Raw genomic sequence first — 17,136 nt, 5'->3', positions numbered from 1 at the left:
AACGCAAAATATCCAGAAAAAACCATTACAAGATCGATAGTGAGTAAAATTGACAGAAAATTTATAGAAACATGGCGACCATTAACTTCTTGACAATATACCCTTAAGCCCCTTTTTAAAACCTCTTCTAAAATATTACTTAGAATATTTCATTAATTTGTTTCTTATCTAATTCTAAATTTTAAAGCATCTAAACTTTCAAGTTTTTTTTTACTTTGTTTTTAATATCCCCAGAGGAAAAAAATCTAGAGCAGTAAATTCTGCAGATCTTGCAGGTCATTCTATTGATCTCTTCTACTAATCCCCTTTCTGGGAAATGCCCTATTTAATGATGATGATGATGATGATTATCATTTAACCCATGCAAAGTATAACATTACAATTAAACTTAATAACATAAAATTGCCACTCTATGAGTCATGCAAAAGCTTGGGTCTCACTCTTGATTCGCAGTTGCGGTTCAGAGAACATATTACTAATAAACTAAGGGTTGCCTATGCTAATTTAAAATTAATTTATGGCAATAGACATGTACTTTGTCAGGGAACTCGTAAGTTGCTGTGTGAATCACTTGTTCTGTCACAATTTAATCACTGCAGTGCTGTGTACGGACCGTGCCTGGATGCGTCCAATCGTTACCGTGTCCAGAAGGTTCAAAACTTCTGTCTAAGGCTAATTTATGGGGTAAGGAGGAGAGATCATATCTCCCCGTACCTTGCTGCGTCGGGTTGGCTTAATATGCACCTTCGATGCAAATTAAGAATGAGTTCTCTTTATTTCAACATTCTTAAAAGAAAATTAACTTTTTATCTTTACAGAAAAATTACTCTTAACATATCAATACACAATCTGAATCTGCGTGGAAGACACCGACTAGTTATACCCCGTCACCGCAAAGAATTATTTAAAAGATCATATTCCCATAATATAGCCATTTGCATTAACTCTATTACTAATTTTAATATTAATCAGTCCAATTCAACGTTTGGGAATAATTTCATAAAGCAGTTGCACATTTATTTTTTGTGGATGTTGTATACAATTTTACCATTTAAACAAAACGTGACCTCATCACTAAAGGGTATTTGATGATGAAAAAATTGATTTAAAACTGTACAACACGAAAAGCTGCTCGTAGACAGTAGACGATCTTCGACATGCCCTGTTTCTATAAATTTTCATTTAATTTTTCTCACCGTAGATTTTATAACGGGTCTTTCTGGATATTTTGCGTCAAAGAAGTTATAAACTTCTTGATTTGTCGTTTTGTCTCCATTTCTGAGTTTTATTTAGATGCGCCATATTAACTATCCATGTGTTCCATCAAAAAAAGAATTTGGTATCGACATCTAGCTTTTGACCCACCGTGCATATTTTCCAAAAAACACCTTGCCATCTAAATTTAAAATAAAGCTTTTCTCTTTACTCTAAGGACGGAATCCCACGGCGCGTGGTCTGACAAGTCTGCCTTATGGATTATGCTCGTGAAGACTCGCAGAGGGTCAATTCGTTACTAAAACCTGTTATTTCCACTTCATGGAAAAACAATAATAGGAATATGACTGTATTTTTTCCATTACACCAATTTTAGGGGTTGATATTCGAAAAATTAATTATTTTGTTGTATTATTTTCATACGAATCGCCTAATCATCAACGCTGTCGCGAACCAGTTAGAGCGTTGCTGGTACTTTAGTCACGCATTAGGAGCGATCGGATATTTCCAGTATTTTGATATCAGTTAATTCTGGCGGTTCAGCAGACACTGGCTCTGTCGAAACAGAATTGTTGACTAAAATGGTGTTAATAAAACTTCTTACACAGAGTGACAGTCCGTTAACGATAGATTCTTTGTGTGGTAATATTAGGACGTTCGTTATGCCACTTATCATTTTCCGACCCGGTTTGTAAAATATTGGGCTTATTTTTTTTTTTAATTTTTATTTACAAATAACTGTTTTTTATTTATAAATCTCACAGTTTTCACTATTTTATTGAATCTTCGTATGCATTATTGCCCTGTAAAGTAACGCACATTAGCAGAAAAAATCATCATTATCAAATTTTTTCAATATACGTCCATGGTCTTAAGATTAATTTTGTTTAATGCACCTTTTTTTTTGCTATTTTTTCTTTTTTATATATTTCATTTTGGCTTATCAGAGAAAATATTCTATTTACTGATGAAGCAATATTGACACGAAATGTTTTTTCAAATATTCATAATACCCATATTTATGTACGGATTGATCACAATACACCAATTTAATCCCGAAACACATAACAAAGTTTGAAAGGCAACGTTTCGGCGGGAAATTTCAACAATTCAAACGCTGATAGTTTTTTGATTTTCTTAAAAGACACGCGCCATTTACTCATTATTGCATATTCGGTGTAACTTGATGGCGCCCCGTGAGCCAAGCCATATTTAAAATTTCTAACCTCCGAAGATGCTGCTCCGATCTAGAAGCGTTTAAAAAGAATAAATATCATGTCAAGAACTAAGCCAGCATTACCATCAAATTTGCAAGATCCACAAATTATTAACGAATATTTCTTATCTAGTTTTTCCAATATCAGGGCAGATACTGTGTTGATTGAATTGTATAAATCCAATAGGATAAGTAATTCTGTTTTTGATTTTGTTTTTTCTTCTCAAGGAGACATTAGGAGAGTCACAAAACAGATTAAATCAAATGCTGCCGGATGTGACAATGTTGTTTTACTTATGGTTAGACTGTGTTTCCCGGGTGGTTATATATGTTGGTTTAGAGACTGGGTACTTTTGATCCCTATGGAAAACAGCCATAGTTTTTCCAATTCCGAAGGTTGCTTCTCCATCCGGCGTCAATGATTTTAGGTCAATCACCCTATTACCTGTACTTAGCAAGGTGTTGGGAAGGTCATGAAATATTCTTTGCTAACGTACCTGAAAGATTGTCCAGTATATGAAATTCGCAATGCTCCTCTAAGGACGAAAAACATTCTAGACATGCCCCAGCATAATTCTTGTAAACTTAAACGCTGCTTTAAGCTTTATAGTAATTATGATAAATATTTTGAATCCAGCTCAGTTCTAGTACTTAGGAAAAAAATTAAGGTCCATTTATTGGAATTACAAAAGTCTCTATCCTAAACAAATTAGTATTTTACCAATAATGAATTTTTAGACCCTCATTATTATGATAGCTTGTTGTTTCATTATTATTAATCTTAAGCTAGACTTCGGTGTTTCAGATGTGTAACTATATTAGTTTGTATTAAGTAATTTGGCTTTCTATTTTTAAAACGCATGACAAGCTCGTCGTTGTTTTCAAGATTAACAGGAAAGAGAACTATCCGTATTCCAAAGGTATTTTCGAGAACCAAATTTCCGGTACTCCGCCCAGGCCCCGAAAATCCATCTCGGGCAAACTTAATTTAAACGTCGCTCATCGGAAAAATATTCGTTTCACATGTCGAAGTATCCCACATCTTTTGCCGATCAATCAGGAAAATTCAATAAAAAATTTCCTCCTCAAACCTGCCGCTCGCATATAAACCAATTTTAAAAGACGTAGTCGAGCCAAGTCCGGTACGCGTCTCACTTTTCAAGTCACGGAAATCCAATCCTGTAACGCGGAGTGGTCGAAACCCTATATTGAAAACAGTAGCGGTCCGATTACCGAGGGGTCAACCGAATCCGGCTTTTCGCAAAATTTTGATATACGATTTGTCTTTTTTGCACCATACTATTTCTAAAACGCGATTTTCACACACTTAACTTCTAAATATGCCACATCCAAACTGTCCAATTGACGAACTATCGCCGGCCGTGTTGATTTCCATGTTGATCGAGTTTTAAAATGACTCGAGCACACGCATATTGAATGCTGCTGTTCAACGTTTTTTGATGTTGGCTTCGAAAGTGCTTGCAGCTTCATCATAGGCAATGCCTCTCTATATCTAGTATCTATATAAGATGTAGTATAACGTATGTTGCCTTCTAATTTGTGAAGTGACTAGTTTTTAAATTAGCAAAAGATAGTTATCTACAACTCAGTATACAATTTAGTATTTGGAATAAATTTTTATAATCATTTCCATCACTAAAAGAGTGGGAACCCAACTGGTTCTAGTGCAGTCGATTATCTATTAGAATTGATGGTGTGGTCGGCGGAAAATTTTTGATGTATTTATTCGAGCACCTGGAAATTTTAGAGGAGAGAAGCAACACGATCTTATTAAAAATTGGTTTTTATTGCGCTGTTAAGAACTAGTAGTTACGAATTTCTCACCACATACATAAATGTAATTTTTTTCATATATGTTTCATATTTGGTCTCTTCCTCAAAATATGTTGACCCCTAGTCGTCTATTCCATCTACCAAAATACTTTCACCGTCGGTACGAATGGTCTGATGGAAAAATACCGAGAGTTTATAGAAGATATTTGAAAACTATCTGCTTATTGTGTTCTTTGTTGTAGATATAATGTAAATATTTGGGTAGTGACACGATCGGAGCGCGCCGCTGGCCCGCCAAGAAACCAAACTCATTTCAGTTAAAGCTCATACGTCAAGCCCAGTAAATTAAATAAAGTCTGGCCGGCACGAGGAGTCCCGAACTCTCGCCAACGACGTATACTATATCTGATAGCCGGCCGGGCCAGGCCATCCAATTTGGGGATCGATCACATGAAAGTGTCCCGGTTGTCTTAAGGATCGCATGAAATATTTAGCGTATAGCAATCCTACGAAGAGCTCTTTCCATTAGACGATATTCGCCCACCCGGAGACAAATGACAGCTCATTCCGAATCTATCGTTGGATGTGTACTCATCCTTCAGAAGATGTTTCGTGATATTCGGTTTCAATTAATGATTTCAGTAAAATTAGCCTGAGTTAACCCCATTGCAATACAAATGAACTAGACAAGAAACAAACAGATAACAAGGGGTCAAAAAGTTTAAAGCGATTTGAAAGAATGATATCTGGACTAAGACGTAATGTATCTCTATTACGGACAACTTTAAACCTCCTGACAGTTATTACACAATGCAAATATAGTGTTCGCTGGTCATAGGTTTGGCCTTCGGGTTAAATTCTAACCTAATTTTTCAATGAAACTTCCACTGGCTACCCCAATACCAATTACAAATCTTCTGCATTCTTTCTGCGTCGGTTGTTGTTCAATTGACCTTGCTGACGTTTCGCCAATCATCCTGTTAGCTTCTTCCAGTTAAGTTCCGTCATTAACAGAGAATAAAGATTTTGTAGACATTATTTTCAGAATCTTTGCAAATAGCATGTGGACATTTAAATTAGGTAAATCTAATTAATTAATTAAACTTCAAAACAAATAATTTAGGTTATGTCACAAAGTTCAACTTTGCAAACACGAATATGTTTATTACAGATAGGGAAACGCGGGTAAAAGGGTTTCTTGTTTCTGATTTGTGGATCTGTGCGAATATGCCTTTTTCAATACATGTAGTTTCAATTTTTCATATCCTGTTCCGACTAGGAATGTTTTAACCGAACCAACTTACATTATTTATGTTTATTAAATAACTGAACTTAACGTCTCTTAACGCTTATTTTAACGATCAACCAAGTGTAACCTGTCCTGGTGTTTTTCTTTATTTGAAACTTGCCTCAGAGCAGATTACAGATTACAGAGTCAGCTTACAGTTTGTCCTTAACTGCATCTCAGAAAATCTGTTGCGATTTACTTCAAAGTTATCGAGAGACATATAATTGGTCTCAGTGTGCCACCTGCTGAACAGTCTGGTTATAACGATCCCAGAAAACGTTCTTCGCTTTTTCATTCGTCATGCTGAGAGATGATTTCGAATATTTCAAATTTAGAGGCAACATAAGAGAAAAAATTTACTCCTGGCATATCTGTCAGGCTTTGAATAATATTAAATGATATCAAAAAAACATAGGGATGAAATCATATATAATATACGATAAGAGCGATGGATGGGTCATGGAATGGGTTCCGTCCGTCAATTTTTCATATCCTGTTCCGACTAGAAATGTTTTAACCGAACCAACTTACATATACATTATTTATGTTTATTAAATAACTGAACTTAACGTCTCTTAACGCTTATTTTAACGATCAACCAAGTGTAACCTGTCCTGGCGTTTTTCTTTATTTGAAACTTGCCTCAGAGCAGATTACAGATTACAGAGTCAGCTTACAGTTTGTCCTTAACCGCATCTCAGAAAATCTGTTGCGATTTACTTCAAAGTTATCGAGAGACATATAGTTGGTCTCAGTGTGCCACCTGCTGAACAGTCTGGTTATAAGGATCCCAGAAAACGTTCTTCGCTTTTTCATTCGTCATGCTGAGAGATGATTTCGAATATTTCAAATTTAGAGGCAACATAAGAGAAAAAATTTACTCCTGGCATATCTATCCGGCTTTGAATAATATTATATTATTCAATGTTGATTGGTAGAAACCAAACACATGGTACTAATCGAAAGAAACGTAAAACCTTTCGACTGTATCGCGAAGATTATTTTTACCGAACCATCACCGGCTCCGCGAAAATTTAATCGCGACCGTTAAACGGTTGACATTTATAGGAGACTTGGGTTTAATTAGCGAGCTGCATATAGCAGACTGCACTCCCTGGCACTAATTGAAATAATTCCGCCATTCCTGACAGGTCGAATTTAGTCTCTCGAATTGACTGGCGAATTTATGAGTTTAATTTAGTAACCGCTCGGTTTCTTAATGCCGTTTTAATATCCAAACTGTTTACCATCTCGCCTAATGATACAGGGAGGACGTACTATCGAGGCGGCCTGGATAATTTTCTCGGATTTTAAGTGTTTTTTTCCGTGATTTTCTGAAAAAATGTTCGTTTTCAGGATGCATTCTTATCGAAAATCCCAAAACAATCTTCAATTCGATTTTGTGGAAATTGATGATAGCATTCGCGGTAATATGTTACACACAATTTTTTTCACTTTTTTTTTTTTACTTTTTTTTTAAATTGAAATTGACAATTGATAATACAAAATGTTTTTCTATTGAAGTTTTTTCGCAGAAAAGAAGAAAAAATTCAATCAATAAAAAATCAATAAATAAATATTCTTAGCAAATTTATACTAGACCGGCCCGAGTGACATATTCAGTTATTGTAAGCCTTTGCGGTGTCTAACTTTTAATCAGAGGCGGGGTTTTTTTCAAAGCACATTCGAACAAGAAGGTGTAAATCCTTGAAAGTTAAATTGATTCTACACTTTCATGTTTGAACCATATAACGGGTGGTTAAATTTCAAAGGCCGATGTTGATTTTGAATAAAACACGAACTATTTAGGAAATTATTGTTATTTTATTTTATTATGATATATTGGTATTACTCAATTATGTATGGAATAAAATATCGGCCAAATGGGCGCCGCGACCACGGCGGCACACCTCCATCCGATGGTCCAAATTTTCGATGACCCTGAGGCATAACGGAGGTTCTATGCCGTTAATGTGCCCAATTATCTCATCCTTTAGCTCTTGAATTGTTGCTGGCTTATAGACGTACACCTTTTCTTTCAAATAACCCCAAAGAAAAAAGTCCAACGGTGTCAAATCACATGATCTTGGCGGCCAATTGACATCGCCATTATGTGAGATAACACGACCATTGAATTTGTTGCGCAAAAGAGCCATTGTTTCGTTAGCTGTGTGGCAAGTGGCACCGTCCTGCTGAAACCACATATCGTCCACATCCATATCTTCCAATTCGGGCGATAAAAAGTTCGTTATCATCTCACGATAGCGAACACCATTCACAGTAACTGCCTGACCGGCCTCATTTTGGAAAAAATACGGCCCGATGATGCCGCCAGCCCATAAACCGCACCAAACAGTCACTCTTTGGGGGTGCATTGGTTTTTCGACAATCACTCTTGGATTCTCATTCGCCCAAATGCGGCAATTCTGTTTATTGACGAATCCACTGAGGTGAAAATGTGCCTCATCACGACGTTTGGAATGGTCAAGAGGCTTTAGTTCTTGAGCCAATTGCACCTTGTAAGCGTGTAAATGCAAGTCTTTATGCATAATGTTTATCAACGACGAGCGTGAGAGGTGCAATTGTTGGGCACGACGACGAGTTGAGGTGGACGGCTCTTCAGCCACACTATCGCGAACAGCAGCAATATTTTCTGCAGTACGAGCTGTACGAGCATGCACTGGTGTTCTCACATCTTCTACAGACCCGGTTTGCTCGAATTTTTTCACGATTTTTGCGATTGTACGCACATTTGGACGATCAAATTGACCAAAAAAATCACGAAGTGCACATTGCTTCATTTGGAACTGCATTTTTATTGTCATGTCAAGTATATGTTATAGAAACACCTTCGATAGTTTTGGTTGAGCAAGTTGGAGCATACAACTAAGGCAACAAATTTCCCTTATAAAAGAAAAGTCGTTAATTGCCATTTAAAATTTTAATTTATTCGCAAATTAAAACAAAAAGCTATTTAATTGCATCGTAAATGGATTTTTTGCATCGCACCGGAACAAACATAATAAGCCGAATGCTTTTAACGGCTTAATTTAAAATATTTACTGGAATTGCAGCGTCTGAAATACGTCCCCGGGTGTTATTTAAGCTCCTTAAAGGACAAGACGAGCATCCGCTCACGTACACAGGTCGGTACTGAATCTAGCATTTTTTGGAATGTCTCTCTCGCGAATCGGTTTTGCGTTAGTTGTTTCTCGGTACATTTAGCTAAGTGAATTTAAATATATGACGTTTTAACCTCACATTTTTTCCTTTCTTGTCCTCTCAAAGTGCAAAAGAAATATAGCGAACTATATAGCAATTAAAATATGATAAAATTAAATCGGTGCCGTTTTAGGTTTAATTTAATTAAGAGCATTGCGAGGTGCAGGCTGACGTATGCCCTTTGAGTGAATTAAAATTATATTCTATTTACGGCTAATGAAAATCCATTATCCGAAGAGGAGGCCAAAAAATTTTTATTTAATATTGCATTAACTTAAAATTGAGGGGACATTAACAGAGATTAAAGGTAATTGAACCGGAAGGGAGGGGCAGGTAATCGATACGGGCGTCTCGTATCGTTTATGGAATAACAAACCGTTACCGTTAGATATCTAGGAAATTAAACGCGATTTCAAATGCTGAAATGTAATAAATTTTATTAAACAACCTCGGTTGTCGTCCAGAAGTTCATTTAATTTAATTCCAACCGGGTACGCGAAGCTAAAATAATTATAAGCATAAACTAGAGGCGCGTCAAAAGGTTTTAATTATCTAAATTGAATCTAGAAGAAACAGATTCGCTCGAACTACTAAGAAAATAACCTGCTCGTCTCGTATCCGACTAGCAAAATACTCTCGGCCGAAGATCATAGACGTATCCGCCTAAAATGCTTCCGCAGACACATGTTTCAAATAGAAAAATTTTATTGTTACCACTAGGCATAAGTACTAACGAAATAAATTAAAAAAACAATCGATAATCGAAATGCGAATAATAATTAAAAGAAAATTAATTTTAAATTAACTTTCACGCCATTTTTTTCATTCTTTTTGCTGCCCTTGTTGTGTGTGTTAGTATTTTTTCAAATCCATTGTACCTTTTGTCGGTATTTCTTTTTTTCACACTTAAAAAATAAATAAATAAATAAAATAAAAAAATTATTTTTTTTAACAAAACTTTGCAAATGAATTTTGTTATCATATAAGGAAAAGTTGGCTATCTAGTAGAATCAGTGATTTCAGAATTCGTTTTCGTAGTGGTGTGGTGTTTGCTTTTGTTTGCGGAATCTGATTGCACGGGTAAGATCGTAATTGAAAAATCCTGAGTGCGTCCTTAAAAATAGTCGAGTCTCAGAATCTCCAGAACCATATTTTTAAAAACAAATTTTCAATTTTTTAACAATTTTTAAGATTGTAATTAAGTGCGATAAAATATTTGTCAAATATAAAATCTAAGAGATATTTTTTGAAAATTATTTGCTTAGTTTATATTTCTTAAAGTTAGGAGTATCGAGATAGTTAATCTTAAGACTAAAAATGTGTTCCAAATTAATATCAAAAGATATAAAGATCTAAAAGATATTCTGAACGTCATTTCTTAAGTTTAGTTGCTTTCCTTTGTTAATCTGCTTCGTAAATTGGGTTAAATTTATTCGTCAAAAACTTAAATCATCTTGATTTCTCTACCGACAGTTACAAACATTAATGTAAGAACGGGTTTCATGATATGTAATCCTGATAATACATTCTTTTTCTTTCTATTAAAGTGGTCTGTGGCGCCGCTGACCGGCAGAGTTTTCAATTGATCGCGTCCTTATTTGGAGAATCCTGTTCGATTGGCCAATGGAATTCCGCCACAAATGAGGCGAAAAATAGCCTGTTTTGGGAACTGGAACTATCGAGTACGTTGTGGAGTGTGCCAAAAGGAATTGGAAAGGAGAGGAATCTTAAACGCCTACCACGATGCAATCTAATAACAATTTCGGGACCCAATCGAATTCTGTTTAGAAAAGCTAATGGAGAATTTTCTTTCCTTCTTTTCTATCGTATTAGCGAATACTCAAAACATTTACTACACCCAAGAGCGACTTTCACCCGCAATGCAGTTTATACCTTAATTTTAACAGAGACAAGCGTTAAGCCCTCTCCGAATTAATTATTATTAAAATATCCTCGTAACGTGTCCCCGGGCCAATTAATAAAATAATACCGCGTGCCACATGGTTCGACTACACTCTGCTAATTTCATAACACAATTTATAATTCCAACATATGGTTTATGTTCCACGGGAAGCCTCAAATAATCCGCGCTCAAGTGTACTTATCTTTATTACGCGTCTCGCTGCGAGAGATTGTTACGCAAAGAGGGGTCGTCTATCTTTGGCCAGGGAAACGATAACATCCAAAAGTAACCAAACCACGTCGACGTTAGGTCTTTTCGAGCGCGCAAGTTGCAATAACCATACGTATAGCTTGTACGCGGTGTCTCAAATCCCATAGTTTTGGCGAGTTTTGGGAGAGACTGAAGTTTTCTGGTTGGGTCACAAGCTTCTTAATTTCGTCTTAAGGTCAATTTTTTTTTATAGATTTTTTAGAGCTTTATTCTCTAACTCTTTAACCGAATTGTATCTACCACTTTTAGTATTTGAGGTGTATCCTATTAAAAAGATCCGAATCACTTAAAACGGCGTGATTTTTAGGATAGTATTTCGTGATATTTTTTAATTTTTGTAAATCACATAGTTATGAGAGAACAATTTTAAGTTATGTATTTTGTTCACTTCACGAGACATTAACATTTTCAAACCAAAGCCAACCCAGTAGATATAACCGGAATAAGAATAATTACAACATTATTCAAAAGTTCTGAATGTTCAGTTCGGAACCCGAATAAAAATTTATATTTACAAAATGTGTCTTTTTTTAACTTGAAAAAATACCAAAACAGAAGAGATAACATCGGAACACTCAAACTGCCAAAATCTTCAACAATATTTAATTTGATTGATTTTTGTGGACCAACGTTAATTCGTAGCTTAGTTTGTTTTCTTGGTTTAATGCCAAAAAAACAAACAAATAAATCTTGAGTATCGAGGCAAGTGAATGGAAACAGGTCTAGAGTAATTGATACCCGGTAAAATGGCGGAGAATGCTGTCGTTCGCGGTGCCGGACTTGTTACCGGGTCAAATACATTACACGCGTTTGAAGCACAATACAACACCTATTAAACAAGCCGCCGACCAACATTTGCAGTTGGTCTAATCTGCCCGTATTTATGAAGGAAACTGCCTGTAATATAACCTTAATTACTGCGGCATATGCCTCCTGTCCTCCGTTGTTATCGTACGCATACACCACCAAATTAATTAGTTAATTATGGCAATTAGCTAAATTAGTTCGCCATTGCTGTGTGCCGCCCGCCGGTCTGTTAGATTGCAACCGTTTTTAATCGCTTGTGTGAAGATGCGGATGGGTACTTTTGTAATAATTTGTAGTTTTCGATGTATGTGGACCGCAAATCAGGTGGGTTTGGGTAGTTAGTTAGTTCGACAGGTCATATAGAAACTTAGTCGGTATTTGTAAAAACGAGTTCTTAAAAATTGTATTTAAAGAAATATTGTTTTGTACCAAGTAGAGTCTAACTTCGACTAGTACATTAGGTCCAAAACCTGGGTAACATTTAGCCTTATTTTTGAGGTTGACGCCGAAGCTATCTTGCCATCTATTTTGTGTTCTTCCTTGTTATCTTTTCCCTTCAGGTTTTTCATCTCTTGTGATCCTTGCTAGTCGGTATTCCTCCATTCGTACCCGGTCTCGTCTAGTCTGTCCTACTGTCTTAAAGTCTTCATGTCAGCTGTTCTTAGCGCCTGTTTCGTTCTTACGACTCCAGTTATACATGTTTTCAACAATCAACAATCTCTAATCTCTCTAATCCAAGGTGCCTGTTTGTCCAGACTATATCTTATACTGCTTAGTTGGTTTGCTTACCATATTGCATTCTTTTACTATTTTGTTTGTAGCATTCTTTGTAAGTTGCCTCCGGTATTGGATATCAATCGCGTCGTCTGCGCTACATACAATAATTAATGTTTAATGTTTTTACTTTTTCTCTTATTTTATCCATTAGTAGGTTGAACAGGAGCCGGCTTAAACTGTCTCTTAGGAGATACTTTTTTTATTCACGCATATTCACTACGTCACATGACAGGATTGTTCAACTCTGTGGACTTTTCTACTATCTAGAGAATTATAAAGATGGCATCCGTTGTTGATCTGGTGTTTCTAAGTCCTTGTGGTTCTTCACATATAGGAATTATTCTTCTTAGATCTTCGGCTATGATTTTGGTAAAAAAAATTTGATATGGTGTAGTTTGATAGATTTCTCTTGTAGACATTTTAAAATATTAGAGTAGTAATACCTTTTCTTCCACTGTGTAGGTACCTGTTGAAACATGGTGTTATTTCCTTTACTAGTTTTGGTCCGCCATATTTAATTTGTTCATTTGCGATTGTGTTTGCTCCTCTTGCTTTCCGATTTTTAGTTCTCACGTTGCGTTTTTAACATAGTTTTCTGGTATTACCCAGTTTGAACCTAGTGTTTTATCTCGAACATTTTTTCCGTTTGAACGGTATCTTGATTGAGTTAACTTTATGGGTTTTTTAGTTGATCTTGGTAGTTTCCGCACTTTTTTCTGACTTTCATAATAATCGTGTGCTTTGTAAATCTCTTTCGGTACTCTTCTTGGATGGTTTGGATGTTCTGGCATTCACCCTGTTTCAGGTGTTGTCTTGCTTCTATATTTTAAGTGTACATCTTTTTTCTCTTTGCATATGACTTTTATCTCTAGGGTCTGTTGCCATTTTTACTATTTATTGTCTTATCGATTATCTTTCTTGTTCCCAGTGCATCTTTAGATTGTGGTTCTTGTTCTACGTTATCATAAGGTTTTATTTCGTTCTCGCATTTTTCCTGTAGTGATTTCATATTAGTTTTTTATATATATTCTTATTTAATGTTCATCTGTGTGATATATTTTTGCTTAGTCCGGCTGAAGATAGTACTCTGACATTTAGAAGATATATTCTTAGGATGCATCTGAACAATCTGGGTTACGACTGTTGTGTGTGTTTCGGTCTTTATCTTTACCAGTTAGGGTAGCTGAAAGAAGAATGATTTTCTTCGTATCCCTCTAAATTTCACACACTAAAATGTGACGAGTTCTATCGAATTGACGAACAGCTAGCGGTTATGTTGGTTGTTAAACACCACTAGGTCTAAATGGTTGGTTTAAAATTGCTCTAAACATGTTTTTTCATTTCGCTTCAAACGTTCCTGTATTATCAGCATCGGCTTCTATGTATCTAGTATCTCTATCTATGTATCTGTGTGATGACACAGAAAACCGGAAACTATCCATTTTTAAACTGAGTTTCAGAGTTTGAAAATTTTAATTTGATTTCTGTCGGTTTTGAACTGAAATAGTAACACCTATATTAAACATGCATTGGGAAAGAAACTATTGTGAAGATAATAAAGTACAAAATCAGCTTTGAGGTTAGGTTGTGCATATTCTTAGTCAGGTGCCCCTTATCGTATAAAACCCAAAAAAATTGACAGATTATAAAAAAAATATTTTAATTAACCACCCTGAATACGGCGCCTCTAACGGCGATTTTAAAAAACCCAATTACCACAAGATTTTCTGACGAATTTTGTACACGTTGGCCATTCGTCTCCTTCTCTTTAGTACTTCGTAGGCGGAATGTGGAATTGTTTGTCCATCGCGGAAGTACTTTTTGACAGCCGAAGGTGATCACGTTTTGGACGCAAACAAGTAGATTGCAAAACTTGCGCCGCGCAAAGTTCCGGTAAATTTAATTCCGAAACAACTCGACGGCAAGTGGAGCACCGAAATAACGGTCTAATAAAAGTTTTCATTTAACTTGAACGAACCATGTCAGCGGTTCATATATAATAAATGTGTTATTCCGGAAAGTTGTAATAAGATTTATTTAAAGGCAGGAAACACCTCCCGGGCTGACCGTCGAATAACTGCAAACGAAAACAGGTAATTATGCTGGATGTTTGAAAAAGCGTTCCTGTAATTCAAAGGGAAAAACATTATAAACAACCTTAGTGTGGTTAATAAACATGCCTGCGAAAACTTTCCTTTGTGAAGCTTTTATTTTTCTAGGTTAAAAAATGAGATTTTGCCATAAATTTCAGAAATGACTATGAAGTAAGATTATTGTACATTATTTTGAATTTAATTTTTTTCAGCGGTAACTCTTATCACCCACCAAAGGACTAAATTTCATTGGATTATCTCAAACCATTTCAGAAATGATTAAAAAAGCGACTTTTATGGCCCTTTCGTTAGAAAAGGCACTTTCGGAAATACGTTTATTAACTAAACTGCCCTTATTTTTTGATATTCTATTTAACCTATGAAGTGGGACGTTTTTTAAAATACCTTTAGAAGGACGAAAGGAGCTAAAACTAACCGCTACAAATAACTGACAAAAATAGAAAATAAAAAAAAAAATTAGCAAAACAACACGAATACATTCACTGACATAACCAGAATTGTCAAAATTCAACTGTTTCAATTTTAAACAGTTCATCTGCGCAAATTTATTTCTCTGTCAATTTTTTTTTTATTTTAATACCAAGAGAGTCATATATAGGCTTTTGATCAGTCCTCGTCGGCAGCTACTTATTATGATGTAAGTTTAGATAGGCTTCAACAAGATGTAAACTATCTCCATTAGATCTCCATCGAAAGGATCGAAACGGGTCGGTCTTTATATAATTATGTAAAAAAGTCAATTAAATAAATTCACCTAAATAATTAATACCTCACAAAATTAATAATACCATTGGCCTAGCAATTATCATCACTACGAAGTATTTATAACTTTTACTTTTTTTTTGTCGGTGTTTCTTTCAGTTATTGGTTTTGTGTTATTTGTTGCACCCTAAAAAACAGTTATTGTGGAAGGAAAAAGATTTATAACATTAAAGATTAAAAAGCACGACGTAAGAAAATTTTATTCACAAAGCCCAGTAAGTATACAATGGATATTTCGTCGGGGATAGCGTAAAAATTAACCCAAGATCCTTTTTTGCCTTCGCCTCACTAGCCGGTCCCCAATTTACAATAAATAGACGCGTAATGCTGAGGCGTAATAGAAAGTCAACAAGGACCTTCCAAAGTCTCTAATTGTTAATGCTGAAAAAAACGTTTTGCTCAATTTTTTTTGGTCGCTACCGTTTTTGTTTTTCACCATTTTTTCATCGCAAAGACTACCGAAAACTGTGCAACAAGTTCAGCTGACGTTTTATGCGAACAGTAGTGCTGTTTGCTGTTCGCCGTTGAGTTCGGTACTCTGTTCGATATTCGGCATTAATCTTTCCTGCGGAACTTTGAATATTATCAAATTTTGCTAAACAATGAGCGAAACCCACCTTGAAAGCTCCCTTCTAATTCGCCACGGATATATGCCGGCAACGTATTCGGAAACAAACAGATGCTTCGAACGATCCACGTCAGTATACACACAACGCCGCGAGCGGTGATATGCGGCAATTCAATTTTAAACTGCCCAATTTTTCATTTTGAATTTAATAACGTCAGAGACCGGGCACCGGGCTTCGCTCCGCACCTTTTCGTTTCGGTCGCGGGGTTCGATATTATATTGCCGAGAAAAGAAATTGGCTTCGAATGCCCGCGTGCCCCCTCTTCTATCTAACATGGTTGCACGAAAAGTTTGCGATTACTTGGTGAGAGATATTAGTTTCGAGCGAACTTCGTTAGATTTTGCGATGTGCTGTACTAAAGTCTGTTTCTAAATGAATTTAAGGGTCGACCATTTGCATTATAGATAAATGGCTTAGCAAAAATTTTAGAATGTGTTGTTAATCTATAGCGTCAACACTAATAACAGTATTAGTAAAGTAATTCTTTCGCAGTAAACCATGGTTTGAAGTGAAGCCATCCTTACGACTCTTAGTCAAGACTCAAACCTGTTGTAGGTAAACTCTTGATAATAGCCAGCGATCGTTCAAAAGTTTTTCAAAGAAACTTCCACAAAACTTCTTTCGGCAATCATATTGTTGACTTCTTCGAAACTTAACAAAAACAGTTCAAACAACAACTGACGCTTTAGGAATCCAGAAGTTTTGTAAATAATATCATTCCAAAGTATAGTTCTTCAATGCGCCAGCAATTTTTCCAATGGGTAAGAAGAAAACGGACACATCGTAAACGGCCCTGTATATGCACACAACATGTGTGTTCATTCAATTCGTTGCATCGTCTTGTGCATTATTGCACTTGGTACGTAATTGAAAATTGGCGCCCCACCTAAAAGCTTGAGCACTTATCTAAATATAAATCTAAATAAAAAGCAAACAAAACCGTGGAAAATGTTTAAATTTAGAATAACACCGTCAATAAGTCTTTATCCCCGATGTCTCAGAAATCCATTTTGCCGCGAAGCCCTCCATTTCCCGTTTCCATGGCTGGAGTATAGCCGGGGAAACCGACTGGAAAATTGTCAATTCGGTTTCCTTCACTGTGACACCGAGACACAGAAATAATAACACTGATAAAACCG

General features: G+C 35.8%; 1 protein-coding gene across 4 annotated transcripts in view; it reads left to right on the top strand.

Annotated features, from left to right (window-relative positions):
- The window catches only part of LOC132704532 (LIM domain only protein 3-like), a 102,805-nt gene that overhangs the window by 24,599 nt on the left and 61,070 nt on the right, over positions 1–17,136 (top strand). For 2 of the 4 annotated variants that reach the window (XM_060674575.1, XM_060674572.1), the window contains exon 1: positions 11,940–12,039. The exons of 1 other annotated variant lie outside the window; for it this stretch is intronic. In XM_060674575.1, the coding sequence (XP_060530558.1) occupies positions 11,980–12,039 (60 nt within the window). In that variant the 5' untranslated portion in view covers positions 11,940–11,979. Of the gene's footprint in view, positions 1–11,939; positions 12,040–17,136 lie in introns of those variants that run through there. One more of the 4 variants, XM_060674576.1, reaches the window with a different exon arrangement.

The sequence above is a fragment of the Cylas formicarius genome, unplaced genomic scaffold (assembly GCF_029955315.1).
Source record: "Cylas formicarius isolate icCylForm1 unplaced genomic scaffold, icCylForm1.1 PGA_scaffold_7__23_contigs__length_41026272, whole genome shotgun sequence".
Lineage (NCBI taxonomy): Eukaryota > Metazoa > Arthropoda > Insecta > Coleoptera > Brentidae > Cylas > Cylas formicarius.
This window is presented reverse-complemented; position numbering and strand designations above follow the sequence as displayed.